Here is a 22,503-nt window from a genome sequence, read left to right on the forward strand (position 1 = left end):
TGTATTACAGGCATAAACCACGCCTACCAAGTAACTAGATTGGACAAAACTAGGTCAGCGCCTTGACAGGCTGGCTTTGCTTTCTTTCATCTCCTAACCATGCTCGCTGCCGCCTGACTTCCTAAAAACTCTATTCCCTCACGTGCGTCTTAGCTGAACTCACTGATTGGTTGAAGGAATGTCTCTGAGCAGAGAATGCAGGGGGAGGCGGGGCGATGAAGTTGTTAGACTTCAGGGCACACTAAATATTCATGAGATGACATGTGACAACAGGGTAGCTAAGGATTTTTTACTTTGGTTTCTGATACTTAATGAAAACAGCCCGCAAAAACCTAAGTGTCACTGTTGTGGGTTCATTAACAGCACTCAACGAGTATCTGGACAATTTCGATTGTTTTTGTTGATTTTTCTGAGTATATTATCGTTTGTTTTACTGAGAATGGCGAGACTGATTTCCCAACAAACAGTCCACGGAGGAGGAAGTGCGCCTATGGGTGGATCTGCCCTCTCCACTGCTATGACTGGGGGGTTCACCGCGACTGTAGGGGTCACAGGCCCACATTTCGGGGTGCTCCCCAGCGTGATGAGTCTCAAATCGTTACTGCAGTTACCACTGAGAGCCTCCGGGGAACGTCGCCTGGGGAAAGAACCTGCTGTCACTGGCTGTAAGTCTTTTCCTCTACCTGCTCAGTTGTTGACACTTGCTTGAAATTTTATCAAGTTTTCATATATTTTTGAAGGAAATATGCGGTAATTGTAAGAGTAGTGTTTGTGGGTTACCTGTCCGCGGAAAAAGGTTGTGAGCTCTTGTGCCTCAGGTTGATCCAGGTGTGCTCACAGCCAGGTAAAGGATTTAAGAGTGTCTATGTTTTGCATGGAATGGAAGTCAACCATGGTATTGCAGGAACCCCAATGAGGGGGTGGGACGTGGAATTGGGATTCGGTGTTGTGAGATAAATAGGGTTCGCGAGGCGGGGGCACAGCACAACCGAGTCGACAACAATCGATAACTTTGTGTTGCACGGTTTTTACATTAGCACTTGGGAATATCAGTTTAACACTTGCCGTGTATTTGTGGCCGTTAAATTCAGGGCTGTTGGGGGTACACTACAAGATTAAATGGCAAGAGTAATCACATCCAGGATACAGTGCAACAAATGCTGCTTATAAACTTTGCTATTTCTAGTGACGGTCTAGCACTCTGTAACTGTGTACGGCTACAGGGGATCTCTATCAGTTCTGCAGAAGTATTTATTTTTCCATGCAGCATATCAGATCATTCTCTGGGGACATTGTCTCTTTGTAGTTAATTCTAGTAATGTTGCACTTGGGTAAGGCCCCTTTTGAGGAAGGCAGGTTGTCTGTCAGTCATAGAAAGTGTGCTCCAGGCTGTGAGGGTTACACATTTTCCTGAATCTGTGTTGTTGTAGGCAATGTATGCCTTTTCTGTTGTTTTTTTCGTATTGGATCTAGTGTGAAGGTACTAGAGTGGTGGACAACAGACACTATACACATATCACAGCTTTGCTATAGATAGAGACTTAAATTATATGTATTTAGTTTGTGCATGTATAATTATTTTAAGTTTCACTATATTTTAGATTAATTTTAACTATTTTACTTTGTTTTTCACTGCTCTGTTTTGTGTCTGTGATTTTGCTCTCTTTTTTTTAAAACTCTTTCTTAGGTTTGTTAGTCACTCTGGGTATATCTCTTTTGTTTGTATTTGTTGCATTGGTCCTTTTTGCTTCATTGCCTGTATATATTTTGGTAATATTCAGCAACACATATTCAGACTGCTTACTAGCAATAAGATTTTTGGATATCTTGCAAACTCCTTTGCCCTGGGGTTTTAAAGATGTTTTCTGTTGCGTCATTTCTCTTAGCGAGATACTCTTAAAGGGTGTATTATTGCATTTTTCCTATTTTGTCATGCCTGCAAGCTTGATTTACCTTTTGCTGAATGTAGTAGATTAAAATAAACCCAAAAGAGAGACCCCCCCAAGAACTTCACTGTTGATTTGTGCTTCTGAGTGACATGATACTTCCAATGTCAGTCTCTTTAGCTTTCATGTCACCCACATTGAAATTCAATATGTTGCCATCCAGACTTGTCTGACATCTACATAAAAAGTTAACATATTTTCATAACATTTGTTTGGAGTATGTACCTTATGCTTCTTTTCTGGGAGCTATAATAAAAGTAAGTGTTGGAGAGTGCGTTGATCTGAAAGTCTGTAATGGGATGCATTCTGATCTACTTGCCCTCGGAGTTTGCTGTGTAGGGAATTTAATTTGGTAAAGCAGTTATATGTAACATACCAGATTTGCATAATGTTCCTCTATAATGTACTGTGTCAAAAGTATGCCAGTTTGCAGTGTTGTAGTATATTTTAATGTGATTTAAAGCCAAGAATGAAGTTTTTCTGACATTTACTAAAGTCTGCACAGCTTATCATGATCAAAAACCTCTGGGTACTGTCTCTGAGGTTGTGCAGTTTATCATGATAAGGGTATTGCTACATTGTATGCATATTGGGGTTCATGTCTGACACTGCATTTTGGGTGATAGCTTGATAGTGAGGGGGGCATTTAAAAGTATTGTGAAAATACATTGTGGCCATAATAAAATTGTTTCAATATTGGCTGGACAAAAGCACTAAAAATAATAGTAAATAGAGTTGATTCAGATGAAAGTACTACTGGAAGTTGATACTAGGACAAATTCCCTTCAGTGGCTGTGGAAATGCAGTTCTCTAGTTTTTGGAAAAAAGAAATAAGGTGTTTAGTGATGTCAAGAAGAAAAACTTCAGATTTCATAAATATGAAATAATCCAGTGGATTATACAGGACTGTGTAAGATTGGGTGAATGTTATTAAATGTAACCTGAATTTATTGCAGAAAAATGCAAGATAATGCATTTGGGAAGGAGTAAAGTAATCCATGAAATCAGTTCTCAGCTGGTGGAGAAGCAGTAGCTATGACAAAGGTGGACAGGTCCATGTCAAATTATATGAAAATAAGGAATGTAACAAAGCAGTGAAAATGGTATGTGGAATAGTGATGCAGAATTTTTTTGTCTTTTTTTTTTTCTTAAACCCATTTCTGTCTTTTGTAAGAAGTCCTTTGTCTTCAGCAGAGATTTGCCTTGCAGTGACTGTATGCTTATAATTTAGTTGTGCTGGGAGGCAAAAGCCAACTAGCGAACGTCTGTTGCCCGATCAGGTGTAGAAGGTGACTCTGACATGTTTACCAGCTGGACGTGGCTTACATTATTAGCTTGGTGATGTCTGCATACTTCCACACATGGACAGAAATCCAGTTAGAGGGCATCCTCCCTGGTGTGCACAAAGGGAGCCATCATGCTGCTGTACTTTCCTCTGTCAGGAGTCATTACTACGGTAGACTAGGTTGCCTTCTCAAGATGAGGAAGCTGCTGTCATCTGTCGACTTCCATCTACCCCATGTTGGTTTCTCCAGCACCCAGATCGATAGGTGATCTTGCATCTGGTTTGTAGTTGAGGGCTTTGTCCTTCTGTGCCACTTGAATTAGATGTTGATACTGTCTTAACAAAGGGTTTGTAAGACAGCATCCAGAGTACAGTAAGCACGCACAGAGTTCTCATTTTTTAAAGAGTTTAGTTTGAATAAAAGTGGTTGAGGACATCACAATCGATGCACAGTCCTTCTCTAAAGCTATGTATAGATAGACTAGAAGAGCTTGATTTGAGCAGTCTTGAAGAAAAAAGGCAGTGGTGGATATGGCCGAAAATTTTAAGGCACTTCAAGGGCCTGTCTGAAATTCATAGTGGGGGAGATGTGAAAAAAAATTCCACTAGCAAGAGGATACATTTTGAGGAAGCAAGGGAAATACGCAAATTTACAGCACATTGAATATTGGGAGAAACCTTTTTGAAGACTTTACAAAGTTAAAAATTGTTATAAAGTTGGAGAATGCATGGGATATGCAGAAGGTATTTTTTAATTGAGTGGAGGGGGGGTGTTGCTTAAATAGAACTTACAGCTTGTATAGTAGTTAGGGGAATTAGCAGGACTAGCAAAGCCAAGTGGTTACTTGCCCTCAGTTATGTTTCTGTTTTGAAAAAGAACAGGAGAATTCCATTGTGTGTTGACCAAATGACCAAAGTTTTATATTTATTGTGATGCCAGCCTGGCTGTTATGTGAAAATGGTATACTAAGATGTTTGATTTGTCCTTATACCTGTAGTACGTGAGTAATGTTCCTTCAAATTCCTTCTCCCCCACCATTTGTTTTCTACTGATCTGTATTGTATGCGCACTTTTATGTTACTTGACTAGAAACTTCTTATAAGTGCTCATGTGAATGCAAGCATTTGTCTGCATTCTTGACAGTAATTTTGTGAACGTTTTTTCAGGTTTGTGGCTTTATTATGAATTTAAGAATATAATGGATACTTATAGAAAACAAATTATAGTAATCTAATTATGACAACAAAGTAGATCTTTTTTCTTTAAAAAAAAAAAGAAAATGTGTTTCAGTTTGAATGCAGCAGTCTTTCCTGCTGTTACTGATCTGACTGCAGTAGTTCATGTAAGGACACAGACAAGCTGGGTTGCAGCTTTTTCTCTTCAGGAAAACAGAGCGTCATTAAGCTCCCAGATTGGTGCACATGTGCACCTGCGGGGCACATGTGCAGAAGGTTTTGAGCATGTGCATGAGCACTGACATTTCGTGTTGAGCAAATCCAGACCTAAACAAATTTGTATCTAAACTGTGTGCTGCAAGTTGTGTGCATTTCATGCCATTTTACTGTGAACCCCTTTTAAATAAAGCAGAACAAATTTCCTGTGCATGTGAGAGAACAGTATGTGTGGAACGTGAGCAGAGGCATGTCCATATAATTACTGGTATTAGCTATCGTTTACGAGTACTGAACTGGAACTGGTACAGCACGGATGTACATGTGCTTGTGTCTGATTGAATCAGAACTGCAAATTTCTGATATATGCCAACAACATTCACTGTTTTTCTTTAAATGGGCATTGTTCTGCTATTCCTTTAATGTCATTGACTTTTTTAGTTTAATGTGAGAAGTTGGATCAAGTGCAAATAAGGTAGTTAGTGGAGTGACTTGAATGAGTTTGCCCCAATTTGGAGGGGAAGTGGATTTTAGGATTCTGCTAGGCATGTTGCTTGCACGGTACGCTGAGCTGTCTGAAGAGTAGTTATTTCTTCCATTACAGCATTCAGGCTGTTTCTTTCCTTGTGTAGTATCCCCTTCCCCCAGGACACCCACCATATTAAGGAATCTGTGCCACACTTGTGGGGAAGGCTGATAAAAAAGAGAGAGCACTCTGTGCATGTACACCAGCAGTGTGACAGCTTTTTACAGTAAGCTGGGCTTCAGTCTGAGTGTGTGTAAATTGTATTGATCCCAGCAAAGAAAGCTACATTAACTGAAAAGGAGATTTAAAAACTGAAACTTAAAAAGTAAATTAAACATCAGTAGTTTTTCTTGACCCTTAAAGCAAGTGAAATGATAGTGCCAGACATGGCTAGGTTTGCAGCATTTACCACTTAAGCACCCTTGGCTATCATCTAAAAATTCTAGTAAACCCTTGTACCTTTCTTTTTATTTTTCCTGACTTGTTAGATTGGGTTGAGCTTTCTGCGGGGATGAGAACTGTTCCTTTGGCATGTTGAAGACTGAATGAGAGCCAAACCATGTCAAAATTGTCTTGCTGCCATAGTCTGCAGTTTAATTTCACAGTGTAATGTGAATTACTGGGCTAGCAAATTATTTGTCACATGACTTACTGCACAACTGAAGTAACTTTTTGCTTCACATGAAACTAATTATTGTGATTATAATTCAAAATAGCTGCGAGCAATTTAGATTCCCCCACTCGTTTTCTATTTTTCTTCTTCCTCTTACTTCAGTATTCAGTGTCCTTACTCTAACTACAGATTAATGCTTGCTTATTTGATATGGGGTGAAGTTTTTAGTTGTGTGGTAACTTCATGCCTAGGTGTATGTATGGAAAGGTATTAAGTTGAAAGCCATGGAACATCACCCTTGGGTGCCTTAATGCACTTGTAAGTTTAAAAAGTATTTTACAAATGTTATTTTATATTATTAAATGTAAAATATTTGAATTTTTATTACAAATTTTGAAATGAAAATCAGTTAAGTACTAACTTTTTAAATCCTAATCCTCACCATTTTTGTACATGGTGTTGCAGGAACTGTTTAGCTCTCTCGATTTCAGTGCCATTGTACTACCTTCTTCGACATTCATGTCTGATCGTCACAGGTGGTTGTGCACACAATCCATCCGTCTCTTTTGTGGATGTCCTTGTTTCCTCTTGCTTGCTTCCTGTCTCACCCAAATCCTCCTCTGCTTTCCTGCACATGTGCCTGAGCCACAGTAATTTGTTCTCTTTGACTTGCTCCCACCTGGCTATAACATCCTACAGAGCAGACCATCAAGGTAGAAAAGGGGGAGGGGTTGCAATACTCTTTAAAAATTCCCTTGACATCATGAAAATAACTATAGAAATCCCTTTATTTAATAATGCTGAAGTCCTAATCACCAAACTTAGGATCAATAGCAGGAAACACCATGTATGTAGATACATTTCCCCTGGAAACAATATTACCACCCTTGAAAGCATTTTGCTATGGTTATCTGAAACCTATCCCCAAGAAACATATTTGTTAGGTGACTTTAACATTGACTAGAGCACCTGTTCCTCTATAAACCTAACCAAGCACCTAAATCTATATAACTTAAACAAGTAATTAATTCTACTACCAAAATAGATATCAGAAGTGAAAAAACAGAATATCTTAGACTGGATCCTCATTAAAAACTTCCCACACCCCTATACATCAGGTACCCTCCCCGATAATAATATGTGATCACCAACCCACCATAAACATATGCCAGTCCTGCAAAACATCAGGAATAAGAACAAATTTGACCCCATCAAGTTCAATGCAGACCTTAAAAACTACAACTGGGCTACACTTTACCATCTAACACTGGAAGAGGTAGTTCAGCACTTCATTGTAATCTTCCTGTCTATCCTGAATAGACATGCTTCAGGTCAGACTATTAGATCCAAGCCAAAAATTGCACCTTGGTTAACAAAAGACACCAAAATAAAAATAATAAAAAGGAACAAACTCTGGAATTTGTGGAGGAAAACCAAATCCCCTATAGACCAGCAACTCTACTGTGAACTTAGGAATAGCACAAAAAAATCAGTGTACCAGGATAAGAAAAACTTCTTTCTAAATTTATAAACCAAATATCAAAGAGACCCACAAAAATTCTGGGCAGGGATAAATAAGGTACTTCAACCAGGCAAACCTACTACTCCATCCACAACCGTTACCAGTAACCAACTGGGTGACATAGCTGATAGCTTTAATATATACTTTACAGAAGTTATATTATCCCTTGCCAACCAGCTACCAAACCAAATAACCAACCTTCCCCAGTACCAGACCTCTCTTTTAGACTTCAATCAATATCAACAGATTATATCAAAAATCAACTAGCCAAACTAAAACCTACAACCCTAGCTGCTGATCAACTCCCAGCTGAATTCCTTCAAATTGTATCAGATGCCATAGCTGTGCCAGTTTCAATCCTTATTAATAGATCAATAACTGAATCAACTATTCCCTCTATTTGGAAAATTGCCCATGTTTTCCCCCTGCACAAAGGTGGTAGTTCCACTGATAAATCCAGTTATAGACCTATAGCTATACTCTCTCCTTTAGCCAAAATCTTGGAACGGTGTATTCACAAGCAACTCATGCAATACCTCATCAAAAACAGTCTTCTATCCCATTCTCAACATGGATTCAGACAATCCCACAGCATAACCACTGCATTACTGACATTTTCAAATACCATTAACCTTTATAGAAACGGTGGAAAGTTATCATCTGCTCTCTTCCTAGACTTTTCAAAAACGTTTTTGATATGGTGAACCACTCAAAACTGTTGTACTCTCTACAAAACCTGGCCTTAGACAATCACACTATTGCTTGGTTTAAAAACTATCTAGAACAACCAGTTCTCTGGCAGAAAAGCCTATCCTCTTTACTCCCAGTATCCATAGGAGTTCCACAAGGCACAATTCTTGCCCCCCCTTCTATTTTCTATCTTTATTAATGACCTGTATACTGCCTGTCCAGAAGCTGATATCATTCAATATGCGGATGATTCTACACTCGTATGCTCTGCGTCCTGAATGACTGAATTGCAGGAAATTGCCCAGTCCAACTTTACTTCTATTGGAAACTGGCTAATTAATAACTGCCCAATATTAAATCCTAAAAAAACAAGTTGTTACTGTTCACACCCACTCATATCAAATCTCTTCCAAACTTTTGTATCACTTCCAGTAATGGCACATTAATTACCTTTGACTCCCATACTAAACTGCTGGCAGTGGAAATTGATAACCTAAAATATGACCTGCCATGTAGATCAGAAATTCAAAAATACACAAACTGGGCTGCCTTTACAGGAACCAATCCTTCCTATCTCATAATGCCAAAGTTACCATTGCTCGCACTCATCTCCTTTCAACTCTATTGTATGCATCTGCCATCTTAACGAATATGTCCAAGTCTGAATTAAACAAACTTTCAGCATGCTATAATAAAATTGCAAGATTTGCCACTACATCCTCCAATCAAACTCATCACTGTCTTTCTCTCAAACAACTTAATTGGCTGGAATTTCTCCACCTCCTCCATTACAACCAACTTGTATTTGCTCATAAAATACTATAACAACCAGAGTCCCATCACTAAAAAACATAATTATGCCTTACACCACTGCAAGACCTATCCGATCAAGTGACAAGCTTCTGCTTAAGGTCCCAAAATCAAATAACTCAGCTGGGGATTCTTTATTTTCCACTTATGTTGCTAAATCATGTAATTCTCTCCCAGTTGCCTTAACTGTTGAATCCTCTCACACAGCTTTCAAAAAAGCGGTTAAGTCACACTTACTGTATCTGCCTCTGTTCATCCCCTGGTTGATTCTGTTTCCTTCTTACTTGCCCTGTAAATATCTTTCTTTACCTACCTTCAACTTCCCTTCTACCTGAGACTTATATCCCCCATGTTAACTAGCCATGAAATGTACCCAACATCCCTTTAAGTATTAGATATCCTAAGCTGGCTCTTACTGTATAAGGAATCTAACTAACTAGTATTTTACGAAGAATTTATGACTATTAATGTTGTTTTTTCAATATATGTAAATTTTGATGTATAGCTGCTATTTAATGCATGTTCATGCTGCACTGATTTTGATTGTATTCCATATCTTGTTATATATTTGCCTTATTTTTCGTATGCCTTGTTTACTTATTAGTTGGAGCTTTTCTCCCCGGGCCTCCACTGAAAATGGATTTGTATCTAGTCGGACTTTCCCGGTTAACAAATGTAAAATAAATAAATAGAGATAATTTGGTTTCTTCTTTGATGTCATTTTTTTGTTTGTTGGATGTTATGTGATCCTATCTCGCCTACATTCTGAATGATGGGTTCGGAGCCGATCCCTCGGCTCCGACTCGGCACGCTTATGCCAAAGAGCGAAGTCTCTTATTGGCTGAGCTTACTATATCCCAGGATGCACCACCACCAGTCCCCCAGATCTCGTTTGCCGCTTCCCTGCAAAGACGTGGTCTCGAGCTGGCTGGGCTGAGTAGCTTTTATTAACTACTTTTTCTGTCAGTTTTTTGCTCTTTTATATCACAAAAGCCGTTTTAACGGCTATTGCTGCCTTTGTGTACGTTTGAGTAGTGAAATTTGTTGTGTGTGATTGGGTTGAGTTTGTTTCGGCCCCCCTTACAATCCAGGGCCTTTTCGGTCAACCTTTATAACTGAAGCTTTTAGTGGTTTAAAGTTCCCGGTTATTACAGCTAAGGTTGTGTTTTACACTATTACTGTAAGCCTTGGGTTTTTTTTTTTTTTTTTTTGTCACAAGCGAATCTACAGTTGTTAAATTTCCTGTCAGAAATTGTTTAACATCATGTCTCAAACCCCTAGGCCTTCGGGCTTTAAAAAATGTTCTAAATGTGCTTTTAAGATGTCTGTTACTGATGACCATCTACTTTGTGTATATTGTTTAGGGGCAAAGCACTTGCAGGAGTCATGCAGCGTATGTCACGCTTTTTCCTCAAGGGTCCTCCAGGAGAGGAAAAATAAATTGATTCTCAAAGGGTTAATTAAACCCTCTTTTGAAGAAGCCTTGTCTTCCTCTCCGGCTCCTGCCAAAAAGAAAAGGGCTTCGGTTCCGACCAGTCCGTCGGATCCGACTGCCAAGAGACCTAGGCAGGCCTCTCCTTCGGCTCCAAAGACTTGGAGCCGAGGTCGAACGGTCTGCCTCGATGCCTCCAGTATCGACTCCTCGGCTTGAGCCGATGGCTGGGGCATCGAGAGGCGGGTCACCTTCGCCGGCTCCACTGCTCGGAGCCGACAAGGGTCGCCCAGCTCAGACACTTCCTCCTCGGCGCCAAGTCTACCTCGGCACCGATGGAATCTGGTGTGTGTTTCCTCGGCGCCGATTCTCATCGAGTCGCCTCGAGCCGGGTCCCCTAGTCCCTTGGGGCCGAGGAGAGGTCTTCTCGAACCCGTTCTGTTTCCTCTCGGTCTTCGAGAATGTCGGATTCTGATATAGACAGGGTGCTCCAAAGACTGTTCCAGTCCCCAGTCTTCCAAAAATTTGTTTCGTTCCGACCCAGTTGGCTTCGGAGCCGATGACCATGATCCACCCCATTGCCATTCCTCCTCCGACTGCTTCGGCTCCGTCGGAGCAGGTGCTCTTGGAGCCGGTGGAGATCTCAGGGTCGGCTCCGACCCTTACTCCAACCCGGCCTCGGGTCCGAGTTTGGTACGCTGGACTTCTTCGGCTGGACCCGAGGGTGATGTTTCGGGACCTATGCTTTCGGTTCCGAGCCTCCCTCTCGGTGCTTGCTGCGGGACTTCCGTCTACCATCATGGCTCGGAGACCGGACACTCCCAGGATTCTGGGGGTCCGGCTTTCAGGGCCATGAGGAGTGCCTTGGCCAAATCCTCTTCGGCCATCTCTCCGGTTTTACCAGCACCTTCCCTGGGCGTGGGGACTGGGTCTTTGGCAGTTCCCTGTCCGTAGCCAGCGGAGCCCCGAGGCCTGAGGTTACCCCAGTGGGGTTCCCTCCTCCTGAGGGTTCTTCGGAGTTGTCTTCAGAGGAACCCCAAGGAAGAGATCGTGCAAGAGGAAGCACGTGGACTCCCGAGTCTATTACATCGACACTGATATGGATGATGCGGAGGGGTCCCCTAAGTCGCCCTCGGATGATGTCTCTTTGCAGACATCTTAGAGATCCTCAAACAACGAGGCGGCTGGATGTCCAAACCCCTCTGCGGACGAATCAGTGCTCCTCAAGGCCTTTGGGGCTCAGCCCTCCGCCTCCTGGGTGTCTCCGCCTTCGACGAGCTTCTGGATTTAGTTTGTCGGCGTGGGAACATCCGGATACCGTGGAACCAGTCCCTTCTCGCCCAAACAAATTCTTATCTGCTCCCCGAGAAGGAGTTCCTTACTAAAGGCGTGGCTGTAGATGCCATGGTGGTGGCATCTGCTACACAACAGGACGTGGCAGAGGCTTCAACGTCCATCCATCCTCCTAATAAGGAGTCTAGGAGTATGGATAGGTACGGAAGCGCACCCTGACTTCAGCGGCCTTTACCTTAAGGTCTCTGAATTATTTGGCACATTTTACCAGGCTTCAGAGGGATCTGGTCAAGGAGTTGTCAGATTCCCTCTCGGGTAACCTACCTGAGCAGCTAGCCCAGTCCGTTAGCTCTCAGTTGGCTATCCTTACGCCAATTGCTAACTCGTCCATGGGGCTCATTTCCTATGCGGCCGAAGGGGGTAGAGCGGCAGGCACAGGCGTGGCTCACGAGACAAGCCTGGCTCCGCTTGTGTCAGTTCATGGAGGCCTTCAAGTCTTCCTTCGCCGACGCTCCCTTTGATGGGTCCTCATTGTTTGGACCCAAGGTGAAAGACACCCTTACCCGCTGTGAGCAAGAGGGAAAAACGTTATCTGCCGTAGGGGCCCGTTATTCCACTCCCTTTCGGCCTTACCCCAAGGCCAAAGGAGGGGAAAATGTGGTTCAAAATCTCGCAAGTTTTTCTCCCAACAGCAGGAAGATTCCCGTCCAGAGGCAGAGGGCGGGAAATTTTTCAGGAGACGCCGTCCCAGAGGCGGCAGAGGGCCCCGCAATTCTGGAGACCGCGAGTCCTTTCGTGGCTCTTCAGCCTCCCACACGACATGAGGGATTGCCCGGCTGTGCTGCTCGGAGCCAGTCGGGTGTCGCTTTGCCAAGCACCTAAAAGCCTGGGAGTCAATCACTCAGGACAGATGGGTGCTTCGATAATTGCCGGAGGTTACACCATCCCATTCAAATACTCACCCTCCGTCCAAGAGAATCCCGGACCCACCACCCAGTCAAAGGGAAATAGCAGCCGCAGAAGCTTTAAAGCTGCTAGAAAAAGGAGTCATCCAACCGGTCCCCACAGACCAAATCGGATCAGGAAATTACTCCAGGTTCTTTTAGTGCCAAAACAGACAGGGGACCTGAGACCAATATTGGATCTCAGCAGACTGAACCTATCCGTCACGAAATCCAAATTCGAATGGTCACGTTGCAATCCATTCTCCCGTTGTTGGAGAAGGATGTTTGGATGTGCTCCATAGACCTCAAGGACGCCTATTATCACATACCGATACATCAGGCGTCCAGAAGGTATCTGCGCTTCAGCCTGGGAGTCAGTCATTACCAATTTTGTGCTCTGCCCTTTGGTCTCACCACAGCCCCAGGGTGTTCACCAAGTGTTTGGCAGTAGTGACGGCTCACCTGAGGAGTCTTGGATTCCAAGTGTTTCCCTATCTCGACGACTGGCTCCTGACTGCCACCACCAGGCATCTACTTATGGACAACCTCAAAGCCACCATCTCCTGGGTGTTTCCCTAGGGATTACATTCAATTGGTCAAAGTCTGTCTTGCTGCCCTCTCAGCGCATAAAGTTTATAGGAGCAGAGATAGACTCAAGATTGATGCGTCTTTCTTCCTGCCGAAAGGATCCGAACTTTACAGGGCCAAGTTCAAGCTCTGATCTCGAGATCCAAAGCCCCAGCCAGGATGGTCCTACAGGTTCTAGGCTCAATGTCTGCCACGGTACTTTTAGTTCCTCTAGCAAGGTTACACATGAGGATTCTTCAGTGGCTCTTGTCAACTCAATGGTCCTTTCAAGATCTTCCCCTCAATCATCACATCATGATTACGGAAATATGCAAAAGGGACCTTCGCTGGTGGCTTCAGACATCCAACTTGGATCAGGAAAACCCTTTGTTCTCCCTCCAGTGGTTACCCCGACGACAGATGCCTCCCAGATAGGGTAGAGGGGGCATTGTCTGGGCAGGCTAGTTCAGGGCTCCTGGCTTCCGGACGAAGCTCTTCTCCACATCAACGTGCTGGAGATGAGGGCTGTACTTCTATCCCTACAGGCCTTACACAAGTTTCTTCCTCAGGGCATCATCGCCATCCACACAGACAACATGTCGGTGGTTTGGTATCTGAACAAACAAGGAGGGACCAGATCGTATCCCCTTTGCAGAGAGGCCATGAGAGTGTGGGAATGGGCTGTAGCTACCAACCGCTTCTTGGTAGCGACCCACATCCCGGGAAAGTCAAATGTATTGGCGGACAAATTAAGCAGGACAATTCTCTCTCCTCACGAATGGTCTCTAAACCGCACAGTAGCAGCCCAAGTTTTCAAGAGATGGGGGACGCCGTGCTGCGACCTATTTGCGACTCCACAAAACACCAAGTGCCAAAGGTTCTTCTCCTTGATTCCACATCAGGAAGTACCAGCCATGGATGCTCTAGCACAACCTTGGCCAACAGGGTTACTTTATGCTTTTCCTCCAATTCCACTCCTTCCCAAAGTTATTCAAAAAGCTTCTCAGCTAAGGTCTTCAATGATTCTGATTGCCCCATACTGGCCTCGTCAGATATGGTTTCCTTACCTGAAAAAGCATGCAGTGGACGATCCGTGGACCTTAGACCTGATCCCGGATTTGCTAATCCATCAGTCGGGACATTGGCATCAGTCCCTTCAATCTCTGAAATTGACAGCTTGGCTCCTCCACTTCCAACCTTAGTTAGAAGTCACACACTAGACCCGGAAGTTGTTCACATTTTATCTTCGCCCACAAACCCACCACTAACAAATTGTACCTCAGTAAGTGGAAGAGGTTTGCTATCTGGGCTCAACTCAAGGGCTTAGACCCTATCACTGCTCCTGTCCCAGAGGTTTTGAAATTCTTAACATCCCTGTTTAATCAGGGATCTTCTGTCTCAACTATTAAAGTTCAACTAGCTGCTATCTCTAAATTCCATGAATCCACGGATCCTCCTTTGATGAGCAGCAGACTATGCAAAACATTCATTAAAGGTGCGAGTCTGTTAAGACCACCAGTTTTTCATCCTGCACCTCCGTTAGCTCTTGATTTGGTGCTTCGCGCATTAACATCTCCCCCTTTTGAACCGGCTGCTACATGCGAATTAAAATATCTGTCTTGGAAAACGGCATTCTTAGTGGCTATTACTTCGGCAAGAAGAGTCTCAGAGCTTCAAGCCCTGTCTATTAAACCACCGTATTTGATTTTCCACAAAGATAGAGTATCACTTAGGCCTAATCCATCCTTTGTCCCAAAGGTCTGCTCTAGTTTCTGTCTTCAACAATCTCTAGAACTACCAGTTTTCTTTCCAAAATTCTCTAATGAAGCAGAATACACTCTCCATAAATTGGATGTTCACAGGCAATTACGCTTCTATTTAGACAGGACTCAGCAACTTCGTAAGTCAGACCAGTTGTTTGTGTCCTTCTCAGATAATAAATTGGGCCAAACCATCACAAAAGCTACAATCTCAAAATGGATCAGAGATTGCATAACTCAGGCCTATTCTTCTTCGAATAAGCAACTTGCATCATCTATCAAAGCTCATTCTACCAGAGCTATGGCTACTTCTATAGCTTTTCATTCCAAGCTCGCTATATCGGAAATTTGTGCTGCGGCTACTTGGTCCAACCCGCACACTTTCATTTCCCACTACAAATTGGATGTGGCATCTAAAGGACGAGCATCATTTGGTTCCACGGTACTCAGGAGTGTTTTCCAGTGAGCCACCCAGGATTCAGGTGCTAGGGACGCTGTCCCATCATTCAGAATGTAGGCTAGATAGATCACATAACATCTTTTAGTTATGTACTCACCATAACTTCAGATGTTTGGGATCCATCTCGCCTACATTCCTGATACCCACCCTCCTTCCCCCTGCCTTGCAGATCAGAAGAGATTGAACGGTTTTGAGCTCCACTGTTTTTATCTTGTTTCATCTGACGATGTTATATAAGCAGGGTATGCATGTGTGCATGTATGCGGACAAACTAGATCTGGGGGACTGGTGGTGGTGCATCCTGGGATATAGTAAGCTCAGCCAATAAGAGACTTCGCTCTTTGGCATAAGCGTGCCGAGTCGGAGCCGAGGGATCGGCTCCGAACCCATCATTCAGAATGTAGGCGAGATGGATCCCAAACATCTGAAGTTATGGTGAGTACATAACTAAAAGTTCTATGATATGTATCCTGCCACCCATGTCAGACATTTCATCTCCATCCATTCTAGCTTCCTCATTCTGTTCTGCTTCATTGCCAAGGCTTCTGTACCATACAAAAGTACTGATCACACAACAATTTTGTACACTGTAATTTTCAGCTTCTTTGGCATTCTTCTGTCATGCACACAACCCCTGGTGCTCAGTTCCTCTAATTCTTCCTTTGATAATCTCATTCAGACTTTTTTCCTCAACCACCTTTCCAGATAACTTAAAGCTGTTAACCTGTTCCACAATTTTAATTTTTTTCTGATTTCCTTTATTTGTTGCCCTGACAACTGTCTTCTTGTTACTCGTTTTCATCATTCAGTTTTGCCATCCATTCTAACATTTGCTGAAGTTCTTGCTCAGAGTCTGCTTATAGTGCCATCTCATCTGCATACAGAAGCTTTATTGATCTGTCGCCTACAACCTGTTTACTAATGCCATCAATCAGTAGTATGAGCAGAAATGGGCTTCAGACTGGACCCCGATACCCACCGAGAAGCCCCTCTGATTCAGAACAATTTATTTTGTACTTGCATCATGGGGTCGTTGAGCATAGCTTCTATGGGTCTATATCATGTTGTCGAACTCTTAAAAGTCCGAATGTCATATGGTCGACACTATATGATCGAAATTTTAAAAGTTCAAACGTTTCAACAGAGATCTCCGTACAGTGCGGAATGGGAAGATTTCCCTTTTCTGCACTGTAGTCCGATCTTGGAGTTGGTATATTTATAGAGCAGTGGGGGTGGGGGGGTGCAGGGGGGCTTGCCACCCTGCTTAAACCATTCAGGTAGGTTTTACTTTGGTTTATTTTTTTTATTACATTTTCGAACTTTTAAAAGTTCGATCATATGGTGTCGACCATAGGATGTTTTAACTTTTAAAAGTTCTATTTTTAATATATATGCGCTTGTATTACTTATTCCAATGTTTCCAGGACTTTGAGCTATCGCATAACTGCCTAAATCAGCTTTGCTGAAACCTCGTCATATATTTTCTCCATGTCTAGGAACACCCCATTGGACTGGTTTCAAATCTTTAACTTCTTCACCCCTATCTGTCTCACTACAAACATTTGGTTGGTGGTGTTACATCAAGATCTGAATTCAAACTGCTCATCTTTATCTTACTTCTATTCTGCACATTTGTTTATTGATCACCCTGTCCATCAGTGGCATGTAGAAGGTCAAGCAATTGATATCTCTGAACTGCCCACCATTGTGAATTCCCCTTTTGTTTTCTTGTACACTGTCACCAGGATGTTTTACTCTCTAGTCATCTGGAATAGGTCTTTCTCTCAATAGTGCTATGAGTACCCTGACACTCTATGCTTCTGATTCTGCCTTTGATGTCTTCATTCAGATTTCCCTTTTTCTCAGCCACCTGTCGTAGATAACTTGAAGTTGTTAACCTGTTCCAGTTTTCAACTTCCTCTAGAGACCCATGTTCTTACTTGAACTCTTGTGCTTTCACTCTAGTCATCTTTCAGCTTTTCAACGTTATATCTGAACTAGGAGTCTTCTCTGACCACTGATTGCAGTTGATTATTGTTAATGCTACTGGCAAACTGTTTCACTGGGAATGACTTTGCATTCTTTGATTCTACCATCAATGCTCTTTCCTTACTAGGAGGGAGTCTGAGTTTTATGTTGACTACTGTTTTATGTGGTTATGTAACTGGCTCTTGCTGAGCCACGTGTTGGTTACAGTCAACCTATTCGTCATTCAGAAATCTAGAATGGCCTCTCCTCCTTTATTCCTGTTGCCCCATCCATATGGACCATGGCAGTCTTCACATCTTGTTTTCAACCAACATGAGCATTCAGGCCTCCCATTGTCACCATTGGCTTGTGTTGTCTTTTATCTAGTAGGTCCTGCAAGTGTTACCTAAATGCACTCCTAACTTTAACAACCCTGCCATGGAGCATATGTTAAGATAGGGCACTGCTCAGTCTTTACAGTGGAGTCTGACAGACTCCTGACAATCACTAATCCTGATTACATCCCTCGCTGTCTTCAGAAGACTCTCCCTCAGTGTAATTTCCACACCATTTCTAGTACCTCCTCCCCCCACAGTAGTAGACTTACCATCCATATTTTCCACTTCCAAGCTGTGTCCTCTCGGTGAACCCATATTCAGTGCAGCAAATCTTTGTTAGCTTGTGGGCTCAACAGCGATATTCCAGATAACCTAAACTGGGCACTTGCCAGCTAGTAGCTTATTGATCCAAGAATGAGCTTTATGGCAGGCAGTCGTTATCCATTAGAGGCACATAGACCTCTCCTACTTTTTAGCATTGATCCCTGGTGTAGGTCATATACTTGATCCACTTATCACCAGCAAATAATACCCTTGCCCATTTTTAGTGATTTTACTTTACATCATCAAATCACTTATAACCAACTTTTACTTCATCTAGTGGCTAGCCATAGTCATAGCACAACATGCAGTATGTGATCTGTGTTTTCCTATCTGGACCTCCTACAGTCTGTGCTGCTGCTTAGGACTCCATCTATTTTTTTTGGTGAGATGATTTAACACCAGTATGTTTTTGAGGGGAGGGAAGAGACTTAATTGGCCAGAAGTCAAGATCATACCCTGGGCCTTGTGCTTTGGAAATGAAGGCCTCAACTATTATGCCAAAAGTGTCTTAACTTTTATACAATTTATAATGCAAATATTTTAAAGTAGTTTGTAGTAATATGATTATACACAAGTGTTTTTATACCACTGATTAACATAAAACACAAAGGAGATGTTTTTGTTTTACTTGCATTGTAACGGTGGTTATCAGAATGCTTTGTGGGTCCTGTTTTAAGCATGCTGCGGAGCTGTTCCTTTGATTTTATTTATTTATTATTTATACACTGTGTGCTTTGTACACAGTATGCAGTGTATCTAATATTACAGATGAAGCCCTGTGAAAACAGCTTTGGGTTCTGATGATTAAATAATCCAAGGGTGCTCCTGCATCAGTAGAATGAATGTTCTGCAGGTTAAGGGCCTCCTGAGCTGTTTCTGTAGTTTTATTTATTTATGTTTTGTTGAGTGGGTTCACATCACTAGTCTGAAGACATTTTTCAGGGGAGACGTGAGGTAGCATTCATACTGAATTATATAAATTTGGCCAGGGCACTCAGGGAAATTTCCTTGCACTGTCATAAGTGCCATGGGATCTTTTGCATCTAGTTCAGCAACCACCAGCTCAGCCAGATGGGACCATTATTTAACTTCTCATCTGAAGGATGGCACACTCAAGTGCTAACCCCCTCCCTCATACTGCAGTGCAGTGCACATCAGTATTTGAAAATAAATCCAAACACCCGATTGCTCAAGAAATATGTTGAATTTTTGCCAGTGACTTCATAAATTTGAAATATGGTTTTGCCTTCTGGACCATTTCACTAGTAACGTGCATTTACGAGTACTGGTTTACTTGTTGTCACACTGTCTTGTATAAGGTAAAGTTTGCAATCTGTTTCAAATTAAATGCACCTTAAATGCTCACAGTTTTTCTTTCTTTTAGCTCCCTGGCTTTTATCTGCTGATCATATGGCAGAGGGTGAAAGTGTATTTATTTTGCCACCATGCCTGCCGTCTGCTGTCAGGTATCCCCCTCCTAGGTTTTCAGATCATTTATTGAGTAAACAGTAGAGACCATCTACTGCTGAGATGTGAGCCAACTGAAGAGTGCTGTCGTCCAGGTAAGCATGACTGATATTTTCCCCTCCTCCCAACTGTGCCCCTTTCACTCTGGCATTCCGCTAGGAGAAGGCATGTTTATAGCATGATAGTCTTTGCTTTGGTCTTATCCTGGTTGTAAAGATGGGGCATAATTGTACTAAGTCAGAGAACTGCCAGTAGATCCAGTCCTGGACAGCATCCGGACCTATGCAGAGCTTTGGGACATACCTGTTAATTTCAAATCCCTTTCCCTGGTGGCTGATGTAAGCGTCTGTGCCATTGTGCAGATTATCCCAACATGTGGAGCAGAATCTGTCATCACGGATGTGACAGAGCCAGCTGCGCATCACTGACCAGTGCGGCATACCATGTGCCACTGTTCAGTGCCATAATTGCAGTGTAGTTGAATCGCTGCCCACTCACCTTCGAATGAGCCAGATGGCATTTCTTACTCTCTCCCTTCTCTCCTGCTGGCCCTTTCCCAAGCCCAGACTGCTAATTGAGTCCAGGACGTTTTATCTTTCTGCACTGTAGAGCTAATTTAGGTGGTAGAAAAAATGGAAGTAATGAAGGTTGTAAAACTGAATATGAGCCCTACAGTTGATGGGTGATCCAACTTTATAGTTGCACTTACAGTAAGCAGTATGCACCTGCACTCTGAGGTACAATAATCTGCTAATTGGATGCTGTATATTGACTGATGCCTTAGGTAGATAATTAAACTGTTATTGTGATAGGAAAATAAGATGCGCACCCACCTTTTGAAAAAGTCACACTTTCTGCTGAAAGTGTGCAGAGATACAGAACATGATTGTCCATGTTCTGATTTGTAATGTTAAACTCTGTACTTCAGAGTTATACTTATCCTTTTTAACCGAAGTTCATGAAAAACTGGAGACAGAAGCATACAAAAGGACTGCCAGTGGCACAACAGGTATCTCATCCACCTTTGGTGCACAAGAGTATGGGTTCTTTTCTCACACAGGTAGTAGATGGATTGCTGACACTGCAGTGTATAGGTTTATACTAGGCTATCTGCCCTAAGGCATTTATAAGCCTAGGCCAAATTTTTGTGGCTTACGCCACCCCTTATATGAAAAAATACTGTGCCCATTAGTTTGTTGTGCCTCTGTCCAGCAGTGACACAGAGATGATTCCCGGGGTAAACCTACGATCTCCCATCCACAGGTCTAGATTTCTCTTGAACAGAGTCAGCGAGGTGCTCTGCCTCACATGGACCGGGATTTTATTCCACAGCATAGGGAGTCTCTGAGTGATAAATCTATCCCTCCAGCACGTCCTATTTATATCCGTGCTAAGGTTTAAGTCGCTTGCTCTAGTGGTTTTGGTGGATTTGGATTTTTGAGGTGGAGCATGTCCATTAATTCGGGTTGGACATGGCCTTGTATGTCAGGCACATGTCACCTCTGAGCAGACGGTATGCGACTGAATAGAGCTGGAGTTTCTTCAATCTGGCAGCATATGACAGATTTTGGAGTCCCTTTATCCTTTTGGTGAGGAACTTTTGGGGTCTCTCCAATTGCTGCAGATGTCGGGTGAGATACATCCCGAATGGGGCATTGTACTCGATCATTGGTCTGATAAGTGAAGAGTACAGGGGAACAATAACCTCACTAGATCTGGATGTGAATCCCTTCATGATCAGGTGGGCAATGTAGAAGGTCTTTCTAACCACTTTAGCAATGTGAGTGTCAAAAGAAAGGCCACTGTCAACCTGGGTCCCCAGGTCCCTGATAACCTCTTCTGTGCTTAGTGGATTGCCACATATATGGTAGCTTGGGGTTACCTTGTTTTTCCCGAAGGGTATGACTATGCATTTTTTGGCGTTTAACTTCAGGCCATGGCTCTGGCACCAGCTATCTGTTTCCGTGAGTCCTTTCTGAAGGATATCCGTGTCTGATGCACTTTCCACTATGGCCCAGTTTGCAGTCGCCTGCAAACTTTGTCAGCCAAAGTCCTCCTATGTTGGCCTGTACTTCTGAGAAGTAGATGCCAAACAATAGGGGCCAAGGACCGAGCCCTGTGGGACACCACTTGTGACCGGCTTGGAGTCTGACACAGCGCCAGCAACTCTAACCCTGTGGGTTCTGTCCTTAAGCCAGTTTGCAACCCATCTTGTGACATATGGGTTTACATTTAAGCTGGTAAGTTTTTCTACAATACCCGAGTGGGGTATTGTGTCGAAGCCTTGCAAGGTCAAGGTAGGCTGTATGGACTGCCTTTCCTCATCAATGGCCTTGGTGACTGTTTCAAGAAGTCGACCAAGTTCAAAAGGCATGATCTTCCCTTGACAAAGCCAAACTGGGTCGGGTCCAATGTCTGCAAGTCCCTATATCTTTGTTTATGAGCTCCATTATGATCCTCTCCATAGCTTTGCAGACTAGACTTGTTAAGCTTATGGGGCGGTAATTACCAGGGTCCGTAGAGGCGCCGCCTTTGTGGAGTGGGACAACAGTTGCCGTACGCCACTCCTTGGGCACGTATCCTGTGGTAAGGCTGAGATTAAACAGCTGCCTTATGTGCGGGTTTAATTCCTCATTTAGCTCGTGTAGCACACAGCCGGGGACACCATCCGGTCCCATTGATGCTGTGTTTTTAGCTTTAGAGAGAGCAGCTTTCACCTGCGCATTTGAGATGTCCGGGAGGCTACACTCGGCTGGGATAGTTATCTCTCCTTTAGGGGGGGAGAGGGGGGTGCGGCACCCCTGAGTATGTAATCTGGATGAGACTTTTTAAACCGAGGCTCCATTTGCCTGAATTGGTGGTAGGTGCCATGGAATCTTTTACATCCACCTGAGCTATCAAACAGAGGATGGAGGTTCCCTGATGCCCTGATTGAATTTCCTCTTGTTATGTAAATACCACCTCAGAACTCCCCTGAAAAGAGGCCAGTGGGACTGACCTGGTCAAAAAAAGATATATATTTTTTTATTGCTGACGACCTACAGGAAAGAGAGAGGATGCTGACTGAATGCATATGCATTATCCACTTCTGCTACGGTTTAGAAGTCCTTCTGTGTAACTACATTCAAATGAATCGAATGTCCATATAATTAGTTATGGGTAATAT

At 43.0% G+C, this 22,503-nt stretch overlaps 1 protein-coding gene across 1 annotated transcript in view; it reads left to right on the forward strand.

The window, feature by feature from the left end:
* The first annotated feature begins 216 nt into the window (after positions 1-216).
* The window catches only part of LOC122809742 (hepatic leukemia factor-like), a 328,254-nt gene continuing 305,967 nt past the window's right edge, over positions 217-22,503 (forward strand). The window contains exon 1 of the mRNA XM_044081459.1: positions 217-665. Within this exon, the coding sequence (XP_043937394.1) occupies positions 257-665 (409 nt within the window). The 5' untranslated portion in view covers positions 217-256. The remainder of the gene's footprint in view (positions 666-22,503) is intronic.

The sequence above is a fragment of the Protopterus annectens genome, chromosome 1.part1 (genome assembly GCF_019279795.1).
Source record: "Protopterus annectens isolate FY-2018-M chromosome 1.part1, PAN1.0, whole genome shotgun sequence".
In the NCBI taxonomy this organism is placed as follows: domain Eukaryota; kingdom Metazoa; phylum Chordata; order Ceratodontiformes; family Protopteridae; genus Protopterus; species Protopterus annectens.